Source organism: Lissotriton vulgaris, chromosome 3_2 (genome assembly GCF_964263255.1).
Source record: "Lissotriton vulgaris chromosome 3_2, aLisVul1.2, whole genome shotgun sequence".
Classification (NCBI taxonomy): domain Eukaryota; kingdom Metazoa; phylum Chordata; class Amphibia; order Caudata; family Salamandridae; genus Lissotriton; species Lissotriton vulgaris.
Window position 1 is genome coordinate 182,559,958 of NC_141690.1, and position 18,096 is coordinate 182,578,053.

General features: G+C 49.1%; 1 protein-coding gene across 1 annotated transcript in view; it reads left to right on the forward strand.

Moving 5' to 3' along the window:
• NOP14 (NOP14 nucleolar protein) overlaps positions 1–18,096 on the forward strand; it is a 297,291-nt gene that overhangs the window by 266,379 nt on the left and 12,816 nt on the right. Inside the window, exon 14 of the mRNA XM_086964160.1 lies at positions 16,891–17,050. Within this exon, the coding sequence (XP_086820286.1) occupies positions 16,891–17,050 (160 nt within the window). The remainder of the gene's footprint in view (positions 1–16,890; positions 17,051–18,096) is intronic.

An 18,096-nucleotide genomic window follows, 5' to 3' on the forward strand; every position in this document is an offset into this window, starting at 1 on the left:
ATCGGAAGGAACTAGAGCCATGGATCTGTATGTGGAAGACCTGATCAAGACTCAGCTCAAACCTAAGGGTCTATCGCAATTTTTCTCCGTTGAAAGGGCGCACAGAGTTCCAGGGGGACAACCCAAGCCTGGAGCCCCCCCTAGACCCATACTAGCGAGACTCTTTAACTTTCGGCACCGGGATGCGATCCTGCAGGCTGCGAGGAGGGCCGCGCCGCTGCAGGTCCAAAACTCTACAGTAGCCTTTTTCCCGGACTATACTGCAGAGGTGGCGCGCCGGAGGAGGACCTTCCTTGATGTCAAGAGGGAACTGAGAGCTAAGGAACTGCCGTACTCCATGCTGTTCCCGGCCCGGCTGCGAGTGGTCGCGGACAGTAAGGTTTGCTTTTTCGACACGCCAGAGTCGGCGCGCGAATGGTTGGATGGCTGGCGACAAGTAGGACTACCCCGCCGCTCGCATAGAACAAACCAGAGCCAACGCGGTGACAGCCAACCGAGATCTCAAGCATCAGGTGGTGTTGCATCGACACACTCCCAGGCGCAGGACAATACCGACGCACTGGAAGACGTGGAAGAATAGTCGCCCGGCACCAAACGAGATGATCACTGACATGGCTTCGTGGGTGAGACCCGGCTTAGACACTGTCCCGGGGGAGTCCGGAGAGGGCAGGGGTCCTGTTCACTCCGGAGGACACTTCACCCCAGCAAGCAAGTACTATTTATGGGTTGGGCAAAGCACTCTGCTGAGTTGGGGTGGCGGGCAGTTCTAAGCCCGTCTGGCAGGGAGGGGGGAGGAGTGGGGGGGTTGTTTAGCTGTACATTGCAAACCGCAAACTGTGACAGGTTACACATTTTTCCAGGTTCAGTTTGGGAAGGGAGAAGGGAAGTTAGTTGAGTTTTTCAGAGTTCCACAGGATTGGTCGGGTTGCGCTGGCTGGTACCCGCGCTGCTTCATTGGTGGGGAGGGGTGGGCCATTGTGACCGCATTACACACTGGACACATGATCATCTACACGAAGGACCATGGCAGAGTACCCACGACGTAGGCGGGAAGAGGGTGCACCTAGATCCCGGGGAGCACCCCTACGCATACTAACATGGAACGTACGGGGCCTGGGAGACAAGGTCAAACGAGGGCTGGTACTCACTGCACTGAAAAGACAGGGGCCGGCTCTAGCACTCCTTCAAGAAACACATTTACAGGGTGGGACCACCAAGGCGCTTGATAGAAGAGGCTATAAAATGATCGCACATTCAGAGTTTACATCAGGATCCCGAGGAACTGGGATTTTGCTTAAGAAATCCTCACAGTTTATACCACTGAGTACGAAGATTGATGGGCAGGGTTGCTTTGCGGCCCTACAGGGACAGTGGGAAGGAAGGCTTATTAATGTGGTCTCGGTATATATCCCACCGGCGCTTCATTCGGTCTTGCTTCCAGCGCTGGGTGAGTTCCTACTGGCCCTTCCAGAGGGAGACATCATACTTGGGGGGGATTTTAATGCCACTGTAGATGATACACTTGACAGGTTCCCGGCCGCAGGCATAACCGGGGGTCCCTCACGCTTCCAACGTTTCCTGACCGCTATGGGTCCAGTGGATATATGGCGGCATGCACACCCTAGCATGAATCAATACACTTTCCACTCTGCTGTCCACAACAGTCTCTCGAGGATAGATTACTTCTTGGCACTGGGAGAATGCATACAACACGTAGACACCATAGACATCCAACCCAGAGGCATATCGGACCACTCCCCGATTCTCTTAACACTCGCCACCCAGGAGAAAACGCGCAAACGACTTTACCCCATACAGGCAGCATACCTCAAGGCGCCCAAAGTCAGGAAATCACTCAAAACGGCGACGAAGCAGTACTTCGAAGAGAATCTGGAGTCGGTGCGCTCGGCTGCGACCCTATGGGAAGCATACAAGACAGTGTTAAGGGGGCAAGCAATAACCACACTTACAGGCTATAGACGGGAAAAAGCGCTCGAATTGGCCGAAATAGAACTGGCACTGCGAGAAGCGACAAGACACGAAACACACCCCAAGCCGGACACAGCCCACACACTGCACCTCCAACAACACTCGTATACGGAGTATTTGCGGCACCAAGTCAGAGGGCAGATAACGGAAACAAAGAACAGAATTTATGAGATAGGAGATAAGGCGGGCAGGATGTTGGCCTGGTTAGACAAGAAGGGAGGGAGCACTAAGGGTATCCAACAAGTGAAAGACAGGAGAGGTACACTGCACACGAGCCCGGAGCGAATCGTAGAAATACTTGCTGACCACTTTGAGGGTGTTTACACGTCTGACAGGGAGGTGACAGTAGAAATGGCCAGGGTGGCACTAGAATCTATCCACACACCGAGGCTGCATCCGGAGGCATCAGCGGAACTAGAGGCAGATCTAACCATGGACGAAATCCACATGGCGATACGTGCGATAAAACCCGGTAAGGCGATCGGCCCAAATGGCATCCCGATAGAATGGTACCAGGCCACGTCGGAAAGGCTCAGTAAACACCTACTGGCCATGTATACGGATTGCCTTGCAAAAGGCGAGCTCCCACCTGACCAAAGAGTAGCGACCATCATCGCGATACCTAAGCCAGGGAAACCACTGGAAGATTGCGATTCCTATCGCCCCATATCCCTGCTCAATGCAGAAGTTAAAATACTAGCCAAACTCCTGGCTACCCGACTATTGACACACCTGCCAGACCTCATACATCCCGATCAGTCCGGGTTCATGCCGCACAGAAACACGGCACTGAATCTGCGAAGAGTGCACGGGGTGTTTGCAAGAGCGGACTCGATTCTCGAACCAGCGGTTATATTGGCCCTCGATGCGAAAATGGCATTCGATTTGGTCGAGTGGAACTACCTGTTCGAGGTCCTGGCGCACTTAGGGTTTGGACCCAAATTCATAGCATGGGTCAGATTGCTGTATGCGAGACCAGTGGCACAGGTGGTAGCGAACGGCCATATCTCGCGCACAATTCCATTGGGGAGAGGCACTCGACAGGGTTGCCCCCTGTCACCACTACTTTTCGCGATAGCTCTAGAACCATTAGCACACCTGATACGATCTACCCCACTGATTAGAGGGATTTCCTGGGCTGGGGGAGGGGAGGACCGCGTCTCCCTATACGCAGACGACATGCTAGTTTACCTCACTGACCCAGAGCACAGCATTCCAGCGCTTCTGACTCTGTGTGATGAACACGGAAAAGTCTCGGATTATACGCTGAACTGGAATAAGTCGGAACTTTATGTTCTGAAGGGACCGGGCCCGACATTGAATGCTCATTGCCCCTTGACCGAAGCCGGTTCATCCTTTAAATACCTGGGCATACATGTCACCAAGGACCCGGTAGAATTTGCGCAGAAAAACCTGAGGCCACCTATAGAACGGCTTAAACAGGACGTTGGGTTCTTGGCCGGACTACCCCTCACGATGCTGGGTAAGGCAGCATTGTACAAAATGATGTCACTGCCCCGTTTCCTATACATCCTGGAGAATACGCCGTACCCGGTGGAACCAGGTTACTTTAGGAAAGTGTCAGCGCTGGTGGCAAGTCTCCTGTGGAGTAACCGCCCGGCCCGCATCGCGCAGGCCAAACTGCACAAAGGGTGGTACGACGGAGGGATTGCACTGCCAGACCTAAAATTGTATTACTGGGCAGCGCAGCTGAAAATCATAAATCAGTGGATCCACGCCCCCCAAAATGACCCAGCCTTCAGAGCAGACAGGATACAGTTAGGCGCAAGTACCCTACTGGCCCCCTTGTACGACCAACGAGTAGTGCGCAAACTGACGGGACCCACAAGACTCACAGCGACGATATGGCATAGGGCGCAGGCGACACTAGGATGGAAAGGGAGAATAACTAAACTTACTTCCCTGTGGGACTCCCGAGAGCTGGGGAACCTGCGTAACAGCAAGGGCTTCTCCCATTGGGATGTGATAGGCCTGTCCACGGTGGGAGATTTGTGGGAACAGGGCACGGTGACTCCACTTGCACGACTGAGAGAACAATATGAGTTAGGGCCACAAGAAGAATTCCGATATGCACAGATTCGGCACGCGCTGCTTACAGCCATCCCCCCAGAGACGGAAGTGCCAGAGGCCTCCTCACTTGAAGACCGCCTCCTTACGGACTATATGCCAGAGCGAGCAACCTCGCTCACATACCGTAAGTTAAGTAACAATTTGCCGGATCCCATGATCAAACTCAAGGAAAAGTGGGAGGGGGACGTGGCAGCAATGGACGAAACCGAGTGGAATGAGGCAGTGGCTTCACCCAAAGAAGTAGGTATCTCAGCTAAATTCCGGCTCATACAGCTCAGAATACTACATAGAGTGTATTATACTAGAACGACACTACACCTCATACACCGCGCGCAGCACCCATTCTGTCTCCGAGGGTGTGGGGAGGAAGGGACTTTCTTCCACACAATATGGGACTGCCCACGCATTCAAGAATACTGGAGGCGTATATTACGCACTATATCACAGACTGTGGGGATCTCCTTGATCCCTGAACCACGAAAATGCTTGCTTAATGTGTGGGAACCCAATTATTTGTCCAGGCATGGACTGCAGTGGGTCACCTTGGGCATGGTCATAGCTAAAAGGGACATAGCACAGAAATGGGGGGCGATGGAGGTGCCGACGAGAACACAATGGTGTGAGAATATGGACAGGGTAATGGTCACAGAAAGGGAGGTGTATGCTAGCAGGGCCTGCCCGAGAAAATGGAATAAGATCTGGACCCTGTGGAATACATACCGGGGTGACATTTGCGAACCCTTGCCAGAGGACGAACCAATATCTTCTGATGAGGAAGGGGAGGACGATTAGCGTTCATAAGAAGAGGTTGAGTGGGGGTAGGAATAAGGAATGGGGGAGGCCATGGGAGTCGGGAGGGACGAAACGGAGGGGCACACAGGGCAAGTACCCCGTAGGAATTTCCATGTTCAACTATCATTAGCAATAATTAATGTGTGACCTTGCAGATCTGAATGTAGAGTACTCTGTAAGACACTTTGCACAGCATAGTGTATGCGGACTCACTTCAACACATGACGACCTACCTGTGATTTCTTTGTTGATTTTGCACGTTGTTCATTGTTGAAAAAACAAAAAACCAAACCTATTCAAATTAGAACATTACTTGTGAATGATGCTCCTTTACTTAAGTACGAAGTAACCAGACCACGAAAACAGCAACAGATATACAGACTTTTACAATAATGAGGCTAGTTCAGCAATGATGTGGCGGCCGGCCCGTTGGGTTGTAGGCCAGATGCTGTGTAAGACTAAAAGGAGCAATAAAGGTTTTGAAAAAAAAATAAAAAAAAAAAAAATGTATATACCACATTTAGAAAAAAGCATTGAAATGTGAAAATTGTATATATGTATATTTAAAGAAACCGATATATATATTGTTCTTTTTTACATTAGACCTTTAGGGTTTGTACTGTTTCTGTTGGATGAGTGTAGATGGATGAATGGTTTGGCCAGTGTGAAAGCTCGGATGTGTTTAAAAAATTTTTGGGGTAAATTGGTTCGAGGCATGTGGGCTGCTGAATTCATATCTGTGCATAGATCGCCGCCTAGTGTTGGGTCCGGATGATTGCACATTGTTGTCCTGGAAGAGTCTTCGAAGTATCACGAGATAGGTGGCTCCTCCCCTGGACTACAGTGCGCATGGGCATCGCCTCCATCCCCAGATTGTTTTTTTCCGCCATTGGGTTCGGATGTGTTTCGGTTCCCTCTGTCGGAATCGATAGTTGTTTAACTTTCCTAACTTGAGACCAAAAGGTCTTTAGGCTTGGCGTCAGTATCGTTTTTCGTTCGGGTTTAACTGTTCTTCAGCTCCGAACTCTTGCTGCCCTTCCGCGTGCTGTCGGCTCGGACGGGCCTACACGACGCTCCAGACATGGAACGAACTCCGTTTAAGAGGTGCCCGGTGTGCACCTCAAAGTATTCACACCTCGACGTGCACCCAGTGTGCAACAAATGTCTGTCGCCGGACCATGATGAGGCCAGGTGTATGGCCTGCTCAAAGTTCCGGTGTAAGAAGACCCTCAAGCTTCGTCGGGCCGCTAGACTCCAGGTCCAGTTATCAGCGCCCCCGCCAGACAACATCTTCGAAGAAGACGTTGGAGACGACAATGTCTTTCAAGTTTCGGACTCTAGCCCGGCGTCGGAGGAAGAGAACTACGACGCGGGAGACGAGGAGTTTGATGAAGTCGTCGGTGAGGTAGGGGACGACGATGGGGCCATTGCCACCGTGGAGGATAGCTCAGAGGAGGAGCATCCTCAAACTGACTCAGGGGTCAACCCCCACTATACGGCCCAGGTCGAGGGATCGCCTTCGGGCCTTACCAAAGACCTCGTTAATCGTCCCACGGCCTCGCCTCCGGGCCCGGCCACGGACATTTCTGATGTACCACTCCCGTTGAAGAAAATGAAAGTGAAACCATCGGGGTCCACACCAACGGTTTCGAAACCGAAAGTGAAAGCTGCACTGGTGGGACAGAAGGCTCCAGAGGCCTCTATGTCAAAAAAATTCAAAATGGCCGACAGCAAGAGCCGCGCCAAGATGGCCGACCCGAAGACCCCGGTGTCGAAGCCGAAGGCGAAGACGACCGACGCGGCCGCGTCGGCGCCGAAGGTGGTCTAGGTCGAGGACCCGAAAAAGGCTCCAAAGAAGCGTCAGGACGGCGCCGAAGCTCTGGCTGCGCCGACTCCAGCCGTCAAGGCCAAGGATGGTGATGTGTCGGCTCCGAAGACCGTGCCTTTCGCCAACCCGACGCCGGACTCGGGGAAATCACTCGAGCCGGTCCAGCCCTCCCCGGCCTTAACAAAAAAGGTCATGGAGTCCCTGCAGCGGATTCGGAAGGACGCCGTGGCTCCCGAACCGAAGGATGTGGTGCCGAAGCCTACACCAAAGCCGGCGAAGGCGCTAACGCCTATCCACTTCACGCTGCCGCCGAAGACCACGCCGAAGGCTTTCGCTCCGAAGCATGGGGCCGGGGTGCCTTTGAAGGTGGTGTCGACACCCAAGGCGTCATTGGTAGGGCCGAAGCCTCGACTCCAGCCACTCGCAGATGAGGAGCGTCGAGAGGTTATTATCGACGCCAACACCGGGAAGCTCTCTCTCCTCAAAAGAAAGATCACCACGGAGCCGGTGTTGGAACATTATCGTATTCCACTCAAAAAGAAGGACTCTGCGGGTACTTCTGCCCCTATAGAGCCTGCATCTCCACATAATTTGGAACCTTCACCGACGCATTCAAACGCTGGGGAAGGCGACGGAGATGAAGAGGACGAGTACAATTATCCAGCCTACTCGGATCCAGAGGAGGTACATGAACCTTGGTCTGCCGGAGGCGACACAGAGGACCCTCAGTCGGGTCATGAACCGCAGCTTTTCGCAGCAAAGACTTCTCCAACAGAGGACTCTGCAGCCTTCAACGCTCTGATTGAGAGGGCTGCAGCTAATCATGATGTCGACCTACATTCAGATCCTGTGGATGTCGATTTTTTGTTTGACACTTTCTCAGTGGCTGAGAAGTCAGTCAAAACATTGCCTATGCTCAAGGGAGTGCTGAAGCACGCGCTGGAGGTTTTCAGAGAGCCGACCCGGGCGCGAGTCATCAATCCTCGCATTGACAAAAAATACAAGGCAGCGCCCTCGGATCCAACGTACATCAAGGGACACTTGCCGCTGGACTCTTTGGTGGTATCCAACGCACGTAAGAGGGCGAACTCGCAGACCACGGGTGAGGCTCCTCCCCCAGACAAAGAGTCAAAAATATTTGAAGCCTCAGGGAAACTAATTGCTGCGCAGGCAGCAAATATTTGGCGCATTTCAAACACGCAGGCCCTACTTGCACGCTATGATAGGGCGCATTACGACACCCTAGAAACACTTCTACAGCACCTGCCTGATCAGTACAAGGAGGCAGGTGAAATGTTGATTCAGGAAGGAAAGCTGATCACCAACGCTTCCATCAAATGTGCGCTGGACGTGGCTGATACCGCCTCCAGGGCAATCAACACTAGCGTGTTGCTAAGGAGGCATGCTTGGCTTAGAATATCAGGCTTCAAACCTGATATACAGACGACCATCTTGAACCAGACAGTTAATCCTGACCACCTGTTTGGCCCGAGGTGGATGCGACACTTGAAAAAATGAAGAAAGACACGGACACTGCTAAGTCTATGGGGGCCCTCCAGTCTCCGCAGTTTCGGGGTGGTTCCTTTCGCCGCTCCAATAACAGAGGCACCTCAAGGGGTCAGGCATCGCAATCCACACAGTACTATAAAAGCAACACCCAAACCTCATACACCAACAAAGGCAGAGGTGGTTACAGGGGCAACAATGTCAAAGGCAGGGGACGTGGAAACAACAGCTCCAGGTCCTCCTCCACCAACAAACAGTGACGCCTTGTCACTGCCCCCCGACCACACAACACCGGTCGGGGGGAGACTCCAGCAGTTCCTGCCCGCGTGGAAATCCATCACCACGGACAGGTGGGTCAAATCTCTTATCCAGTACGGTTACTGTCTAGAGCTTACTTCCACTCCACCAAACATACCTCCAAGAAACCGTCCTATGTCCGGCGAGCACTTGCACTTGTTGCAGCAGGAAGTTCAAGTCATGCTGCAAAAAGGGGCAATAGAGCTCGTTCCACTGCCGGAAAGGGGAACAGGAGTTTACTCTCTTTACTTTCTGATCCCCAAAAAGGACGGATCCCTCAGGCCCATCCTGGACCTCAGGCCCCTCAACTGGTACATTCTATCGGAGCACTTCCATATGCTCACGTTGCAGCAGGTCCTCCCTCTGCTTCAACAGGGGGACTTCCTGGCTACGCTGGACCTCAAGGATGCTTACTTTCATATCCCCCTGCATCCTTCCCACAGGAAGTACCTCAGATTCACGATTCAAGACCAGCACTACCAGTTCAGGGTTCTGCCTTTCGGGGTCACCACAGCGCCAAGAGTCTTTACAAAGTGTCTGGCGACTGTGGCAGCACATCTACGACGCCAGAACGTCCACGTCTACCCCTATCTGGACGACTGGCTCATTCAGGCAAAGTCAGAACAGCAGTGCGCCGACCAGGTGTCCCGCACCATTCATCTCCTGCACGATCTGGGATTCTCGCTGAACTATCCAAAATCCCATCTCCAACCCGCCCATATACGGCAGTATCTGGGCACGACTATAAACACTCTGGCAGCCACTGCGCAGCCAAATTCAGTGAGAATCGCCAGTATCCAAACGCTGATCCAACGATTCAGACCTCAGCACTCGCTTCCAGCGAAGGTGTTCATGCAGTTGATAGGCATGATGGCCTCCTGCATCTCCATCGTCCCGCACGCGAGACTACATATGCGTCCGCTTCAGGAGTGCCTAGCACGTCAGTGGACTCAGGCTCATGGGCAACTGACAGACCTAGTGTTGGTGAGCGGTCGGGCGTACAACTCTCTGCATTGGTGGAATCCACAAAACCTTTGCAAGGGCCGACCGTTCCAGGAGCCTGTGCCACAGATTATCCTGACTACGGACGCTTCTCTCCAGGGATGGGGAGCGCATGTACTCCATTACACAGTGCAGGGACTAAGGACACTACAGCAAAGGAAGATGCACATCAACGTTTTGGAACTGATGGCAATCTTCATGGCATTGAAGGCATTCAAAGTACATCTGTGCGACAAGGTCGTGTTGATCCGGACGGACAACATGACGGCCATGTACTACATTCAGAAACAGGGGGGCACACACTCTCTGCAGCTGTCTCATCTGGCTCAGAGCATGTGGAAGTGGGCCATTCAGAGGAACATCTTCCTCATGGCGGAGCATCTCCCGGGCAAAGACAACCAGATGGCGGACCTGCTCAGCAGGCACAGCCACCAAATGCACGAGTGGGAGATACATCCATCAGTACTCCAACCGTACTTCCAAAAGTGGGGTCATCCAGAGATAGACCTGTTCGCCACAAAGGAGAACGCAAAATGCCAAAGCTTCGCCGCCAGGTTCCCACACCCGCAATCGCAGGGCAATGCGATGTGGATGAACTGGTCAGGCAAATTTGCGTACGCTTTTCCCCCAGCACCTTTGATACCGCTGGTGGCACGCAAACTCAGGCAGCACTCTCATCCTGGTTGCTCCAACGTGGGCTCGCCAACCATGGTACACCACGTTTCTGGAACTCTCCGTGGTACCGCATCAAAGGCTTCATCTCACTCCCAGCCTTCTGACGCAGAGCCATGGCGACATTCAGCACCCAGATCCGCAACAGCTCAACCTGGCGATCTGGCTCCTGAAGTCCTAGAGTTTGGCTACCTCAATCTTCCCCCCGATTGCATGGACATCATTCGGGAGGCAAGGAAGCCCACTACTCGAGCTTGTTATGCGGCTAAATGGAAGCGTTTTGTCATTTACTGTGTAAACCACGATATTGACCCGGTAGATGCTTCCATTCAGAACATCATTTGTTACCTGTTCCACCTGTACCAATGCAATTTGGCGTACTCTTCCATCCGCATTCACTTGTCTGCAATGGCAGCATACCTCCAGAATAGGCAACACCTATCCCTTTTTAAGGTCCCTGCTATCAATGCTTTTCTGGAGGGACTCAAAAGGGTCATTCCACCACGGACACCACCAGCTCCGGAATGGAACCTCAATGTGGTTCTTACAAGGCTGATGGGTCCTCCCTTTGAGCCACTGCACTCTTGTGAGCTTCAGTTTCTGACTTGGAAGGTTGCTTTCTTAGTAGCAATTACATCGCTACGGAGGGTTAGTGAGTTGCAGGCGCTCACCATCCAGGAACCTTTCTTCCAAGTACACGCTAACAGGGTGGTGCTCCGCACTAACCCTAAATTCTTACCCAAGGTTGTATCTCAATTCCACATGAACCAGACAATTGAGTTGCCAGTGTTCTTTCAAAACCCAGAGTCGCTGGCGGAGCGGATGCTCCACACCCTTGACGTTAAAAGAGCCTTAATGTACTACATTGACAGGACAAAAGATTTTCGTAAGACCAAGCAACTTTTCGTTGCATTTGCCTCACACCACAAGGGAAACGCTATCTCCAAAGCTGGGATCGCTAGGTGGATCGTGAAATGCTTTCAGATCTGTTACGCTAAGGCTAAACGCACTCTCACAATTCCACCAAGAGCCCACTCCACCAGAAAGTTGGGGGCCTCTATGGCTTTCCTAGGTAACATTCCCTTAGAAGATATTTGTAGAGCAGCCACATGGTCTACCACACATACCTTCACTAAACATTACTGTGTAGACGTGCACTCCAAACAGCAGGCAGCTGTAGGTCAGGCTGTTCTCAAAACACTTTTTCAAACTGCTGCAGCTGGCACGGGCGGCCGCCAATAGTAGGAGGACTGCTATATATTCTATGCACAGATATGAATTCAGCAGCCCACATGCCTCGAACTGCAAAGGCTACTTACCAGTATGCATCTGTTCTTGGCATGTAGGGCTGCTGACATTCATATCGCCCACCCTCCTCCCAGTCGCCTGTAGCAGCTGCAGTATTCATATACATATATATATATATATGCTCTTAGCATGGGCATCACTCACATACTTCACTCCATCTCTGCCAACGGCTAAAAACAATCTGGGGATGGAGGCGATGCCCATGCGCACTGTAGTCCAGGGGAGGAGCCACCTATCTCATGATACTTCGAAGACTCTTCCAGGACAACAATGTGCAATCATCCGGACCCAACACTAGGCGGCGATCTATGCACAGATATGAATGTCAGCAGCCCTACATGCCAAGAACAGATGCATACTGGTAAGTAGCATTTGCATTTTTGTATATTATGAACCACTTGTAAATATTATACTGTATTTGTCTTTTGTATATACACTAAAAGTTGGTTACTAATGAAAACAAATTTTTTCACTAGTGTTCAAATAAATAAATGAACTAGTGACGCAAATCAAAAAACGGACCTTTATGTTTTTCTCATATAGGTTAAATCTAAAATTGATCAAGCAATATCTGGAATTGCCATTTGTTTCGTTGTTTAATAGTCTTGGGTTCAGCCTTACTGGTTAGGAGTCACGACCCTGTGTCGTTGTTTCTGCTCAGATACATGGTAGAATCCATCAGCTTGCTTGAGCAGAGCACATCAGCTGTATATCGGGACCTGTGTGCAGTTTGATGCGAGTGTTATAGTGATTGGTATGCTGAGAATGAATAATTTTAATGTACTATCTGGGATGGGTGTTGTTATCGGGAAGTCCAACCTAAATGTTTTGCCACATTGCGAAAGCTGTACTCCAGCAACAAATGATATTTAGAACTGTCAATGATAAAAGTGGTACTAGCTCTTTGCCCCCTAGCCATCTTATGATCAAGTATTTAGCCCTGCTCACAACACAATGTACTGTTCAAAATACTAGCATACTGTTCACTAGCACGCAGCCACTAGATCCAAGAAGCTAATAGCCTTCAACTGCAATGTTTACCTCACGCCATAGAGCATAACATCCATCTGCGAGCCTAGTGCAAGGTAAACAAAAGTGAAACTGAACCAGCTCACAAAACCATAAGGAGTCTTCAAATCCAAATCGTGAGTCAATGAACAGCACCAGCTTCACAAAGCCAAACACATCCCAGTACCTGCTTACTCCAGCCATGACTATGAAGCATGTACAGGCCAGCCACGGTGAAATACACCCATCAGCAGCTAACATGGTGAGCATAAACCTACACTAAGACCAGAGTACAACACCCACTAGTGTATTGTACATGGTTCATGTGAAACTCACTTAAACCCAGGCATGCAGAAGATACAGGAAACCACAGAGGAAGGAAGCACAGGACATTACTAGAGGGAAAGCTACAGTGTGCTGTAGAGAGGTGTGACTAGCAGGGCAGTGGCATGCAGGTGATGCAGAGTCTCAAATGTGAAAAATGAAAGGCTAATCAGAGGTGTAAGAAGCTAAGACAAGAGTAAGATTGCAACCTCATTGGTAAGTGTGATGCAGTGGCAGTAGGCATTTTCAAGCAGAAGTGTGGATGAGAGGTGATGATGAAAGTGAGCCTGTGGATGTGGGTAAATGCTCCTGAGTGAAAGACTGGAGCCCAAGCCACCATTACAGATTTTAAAACCAGAAATCAGATCTCTGGTTCTGGATTCACTGGTTAGAAATGTAGGCAAAACTTTTGATGACCAGGTAACCTTTAAGCCTCAGTTCTCAAAGCCCACCTCCAAATGCCATCTAGTCTTGCATCCACTCCTGAAAATTCTCCATTGTTTCTTCCAGTAGAAGAAACTCCTGCTCTCATGTTGTCCAGGCTGTGCTGTGTAAACACCATATATCTGGTTCTCCCCATGCAATATAACAAAACGTTACTCATCTATTCGAAAATATTCACCCCTTGTGGCATCTTGCCACTGAAGTACTGATGTTTGTTAATATAATTAAGCAACAATTTTTTAAACTAATTTTAGTAACCTAAAAGGGATGAAAGGCTGAGTATATCCACCAAGATTAGAACCTATCCATTCTTGGAGAACCTGATCATCGTGCCAGATGAGGGGTCATTTCTTCTCTTACCTCACTGAATAAAGTTGAAACTCCCTCCTTCTGACTTCTGAGAACCATTTGTGATCAACTATCCTTCCTTAAAACCCGTAAGACTTGGCTTTTCAGTTCCATTCTTGCTGAGTCGGACTTTTGCTACTTCTCTGCATTCTTCTCCACGGAACATCTCTGCCCAAATTCAGTATGCACTCTAAAAGTACCTTCATTCATTCACACCATATGGACACCAGCAAGCAGAGAAAAATGCATTTATCATTGATGCACAGCCTGAGTTCTGCTGCTTTCCCCCTGGTATTCCTATAAACATAAACTACACCTCCATTGCCCATTCTGAGGGACAACAGTGAAAAAACATTGTCTCCTGCTTGAGTCTGTTGATGTAGACCATAGGTTTACCCACTCAATGCCTGAGTGACTTGCCACCAAGCCAGTAGGAGATAGCTTAACCCCTTGGCACTGCACAAATTCCGCTGCAGTGCTGGGGACTTAATGAGTGGGCTTGTTTCGGACGGCCCCGGGATCTTGGCTCTTGAGTCACTAGAAGTCCCTGTGTAGTAATCTAGGTCAAGACCACGAAGGTTTTCACCTGCCTTAGCTTACAAGTAGGAAGCACTAGATGGGGGTGATAACAAGTAATTCTTGTTTTTTTCAGCTGATATTGAAGTTTGTATATAAACCAGCTGGTTCAAGACTCAAACTCAACAATACAAGCACATAGATCAATGGGACAGTTTAAAGGAACAAACCTTGGGGTAGCTAACCCAGGACCGACTGTGGAGCGGTGGGGTGGAAGTCCATGGGCAGGTAGACATTGTACCCATGGATGATTACATAAAGGATGAGCTAAGCATTTTGACGTGGAACACAATTGTCTGAGCAACAAGAAAATGCTAGTGCTTCAGCATCTACGCAGGCATACCCCAGACCGAGTCTTACTCCACGAGACAGATCTTCGGGGGAATCAATACAGGGCCTTTGTTTGGTTGAACTACACACTAGTGTCACATGTGGGATATACCACGGACTCCCAGGGGTGGGAATCCTGCTTAAGCAGTCGGTACCTCTCATAATACAGCGCACGTGGCAAGACCCCCATGGTCGCAATGTTGCAATCGGGAACATGGGAAGTCTGCATCCTCAACATCTGCTCCTTATAGATTCAACCATGTGTCCACGTGGTCACATTACCGGAAGTAATTGCCATCCTGCCTAAAGGGATTTGGGTCTTGGGGAACCAGGGTTAGATAAGGAGACTACAGCTGCCTTTCTTGGAGGTGTTGGGGATAGTGGACCTTTGAAGGCTACACCACCTGCAACAGAAACAATACACATACTTCTCTTCATCAAATGAAAGATTCTCCCGTCTTAATTAAATCTGCACGCACTACACGAGCACATGCAGCTTTCAGGCAGCGGCGCCTTATGTGAGGGGCATTTCAGACCGCTTCCCGGTCAGGGTTATATTGGAGGGATCCAATAGGGAGTTTGTGGTGTCCCCAAAGATAGACCTATGTCACTTAAATGATAGGAGTCTCAAAGAGAAGCTCAGAGATGGAGCAGAGACGTGTTTTGCTGGAACGCTCTGTATGCATCCTTTGGGACGCATTTAAGACCGTTACACAGGGTTAAGCACAGTCACTGATAGGGGGTGCTAAGAAAGAACTCTGACTCGTCTCCTCTGCTATCCAGAAAGATATTGCAGAACTGGAAGCTAAAGTGTTGGGTGAAGGAACTGTGGAACTCAAACATCAGTTGCGTCTCGGGCAGCAGGACCTTAGGGCTCTGGCGTAACACAAGACAAGAAGCTATGCGTTGCCGGCACAACACCGGTTATATGATATTGGGGTCAAGGCCAATACATTGTTAGCCTTGCTTGAAAAAAGAGACCGAGACTGTACATTCCAAACAATCAGTTCATCCAATGCGGACACGTTCGCTATCATGCGGATCATTACAAGTCCACCACATCCAGGTCTGCCCCTAGTGTGTGGATCTCTTGGGGGACCTGACTCTAGAAACGCTCACTAGTGAGGAGAGGGAGGTGGTGGAAGCTGACCTGACCAAGAAGGTTCTTGCAGCTGCGCTGCAGGACTTGCAGTTGGGGAAGGCAGTGGGGCCTAACTGCCTCCCAGTAGAATTATACAAAGACATGGTGGACAAGGTGGCCCCACATTTGCTACCCATAGTTTGGGGGGTGCGAGAAGTGGAATGTCTGGCGAAAGACCAGCAGACTGCCACAATAGTAGTACTACATAGAAATGCTCGCCTAAATATCAGACAATCTGGCTGTTGCTGGCTGCGGGGTGGCCAAACGGAACTTAGCGAGAACGTGGATAAGTACGGATCTGTCCAGATCTAACGGACAGGAAGTCTGAACTAGATTGGTGCCATAGGAAGGGAAGGGGGTCTATCAAAGCAGGGGCTGTCCCAAGAAATGGAAAAAGGTGTGGGGAGCCTACAAGACTACAGGGGATATGGATGTGCAGGAATCCTGATCCAGGGGGACTGACGATTTTGTACGCTGGATGGGAGACGGACGACCACCATTTAATGTGTAATGGGCCGTGAAAGTGACCTTACTGATTGTGATCAATACTTTGGGATATTACAATTTCTCAACTGCCTTATATGCAGCTTGATATTCGCCATATCTTGACTGTAAATTTTGTACGATAAGCATGTTTTTAATAAAAAAGAGTTTTAAAAAGAATTAAAAACCCATACAAGCACATATGCAAATTAAAAGTAAGAGTTGGCATAAGCATGGACTGTCTTGGTCATGATATGCTGGTCCAAGTCTATTAACACATTTCAGTTCTTCAGTACCCGGCTGTCAAAAAGAAACCTACAAAAAGAACAGAAAGCCTCATGGCATGGATTTTAGGGCCTTTATTGGAAGTCCAGGTTAAAGTCTTTGCTCCTACCCTTCATGCACACTGATCTATTCTTATCAAAAGGGAAATACTGAATTCAAAGACCTTATGAACCATCTGAAATATGTTTGTAGATTTTCATTGGTATATGCAGGTTTGCCGGGAATTTATTTAATCTCTTTTCCAAAGCTATATTTTTTTATGTTTTTTTTTACTATTAATACATTGTTTTTAGAGTGTCTGTATTAAGGTTTGAGCTTGCATTGTTTAGTTGTTGTGTAACTAAGGAACAAATAAAATAGCATATGAAAAGAAATGAAATGGTTAGTGTTCTCCGAATGAAAACCATTTTAAAGGTATGAATGTGGGCATATACTATTGATTGCAAAAACATATCTTTTATTTTAGGATATACCCTGGTTCATCCGTTTAGACCACAGGGAAAAAATGCAGAAATGCTTCTAGTATCCAGTAAGCAAGATATTGAAACATGGGAAAAAAAGAAGGTACCCCTCCATGCAGTAACTGAAGCAACGGAAAGTAGTGAAACAGAGCGGAACCATTTCAGGTATCTGAAAAACGTTGTGTAATTAAAATAACGTGAAGTACTTTGAATATGAGTACTTTTGAAATCACATCCAACTTCCTAAATAAACATGTATTCTAAAGTTTCCCTTTCAGGACAGTTCTGACTACTAAGTGGAAAGTGCTGTATCTGCTTTTGCCTGAAACGTTGTTTGAATTCCCACTAAAGGAAACCTTTTTCTCTGTTCACATCAGTTAGGTACACTGCACCGACCCAGAGTTCTAGCTGCAAAATAGTACCAAAAAGTGGCCTGACATAAAAGGTCTTGAAAAGGTGTTGTGCTGCTAGGTCCTTAGGTGAAGCAGTGTAATGAGGCCCCAGTGTCACAGAAGCTCCAAGCTTTCAGAGATAATATCACTGTGGTCCATAAAGTGCTTTCTTGTAGACAGTGCGAGGGAGGTCTGTGATTGGTGTTGGCTTCCACAACAATTATGTGAATGGGTGCGTATTGCATTGCAACCGACATGTTGAGAAAAATCTGGCACTGACTATTATTTCCCAGGAAATATTTGAAGAGGTTGATCACAATTTTAGAGGTACTTGCCTAGTTGTTAGCTCTGGAAACTTCTGACACCGATCTGTTGAATGCATAAGTATTTGTTGAGTGGCTATTCTTCACAATGGTAAGTAAATCCAAGCCGCTCATGACAAGGACTGAAAGGGAGCCTGTGATTGGCCATTGCTTCATCTATGATGTTGGTGGATTAAGCCACCAATATCAGAGAGAACCTGGGCACGGTGACAGTGTTTCCACCAGATTGCTCTATATAGTCCCACTGGTATTCCACGTCTTACTGTTTTATCGCATTGGTTCACCAGAAAATAATGGCTAGCTTCATACGGTTTAACTTCATGTTCTGGTGGGATAGATGGGATAGAAGATATTGTAGGGCTCACACTGTCCTTAGATGCATATTCGAGCTGTGTTGGAGACCAAGAAGAGAATTGGTGTCCATCAAGTATTGCGGATACCTCTTGGGAGGCTGACAAATAAGCTGAACATTGGCAGACTAAAATAGTCTTAAAAC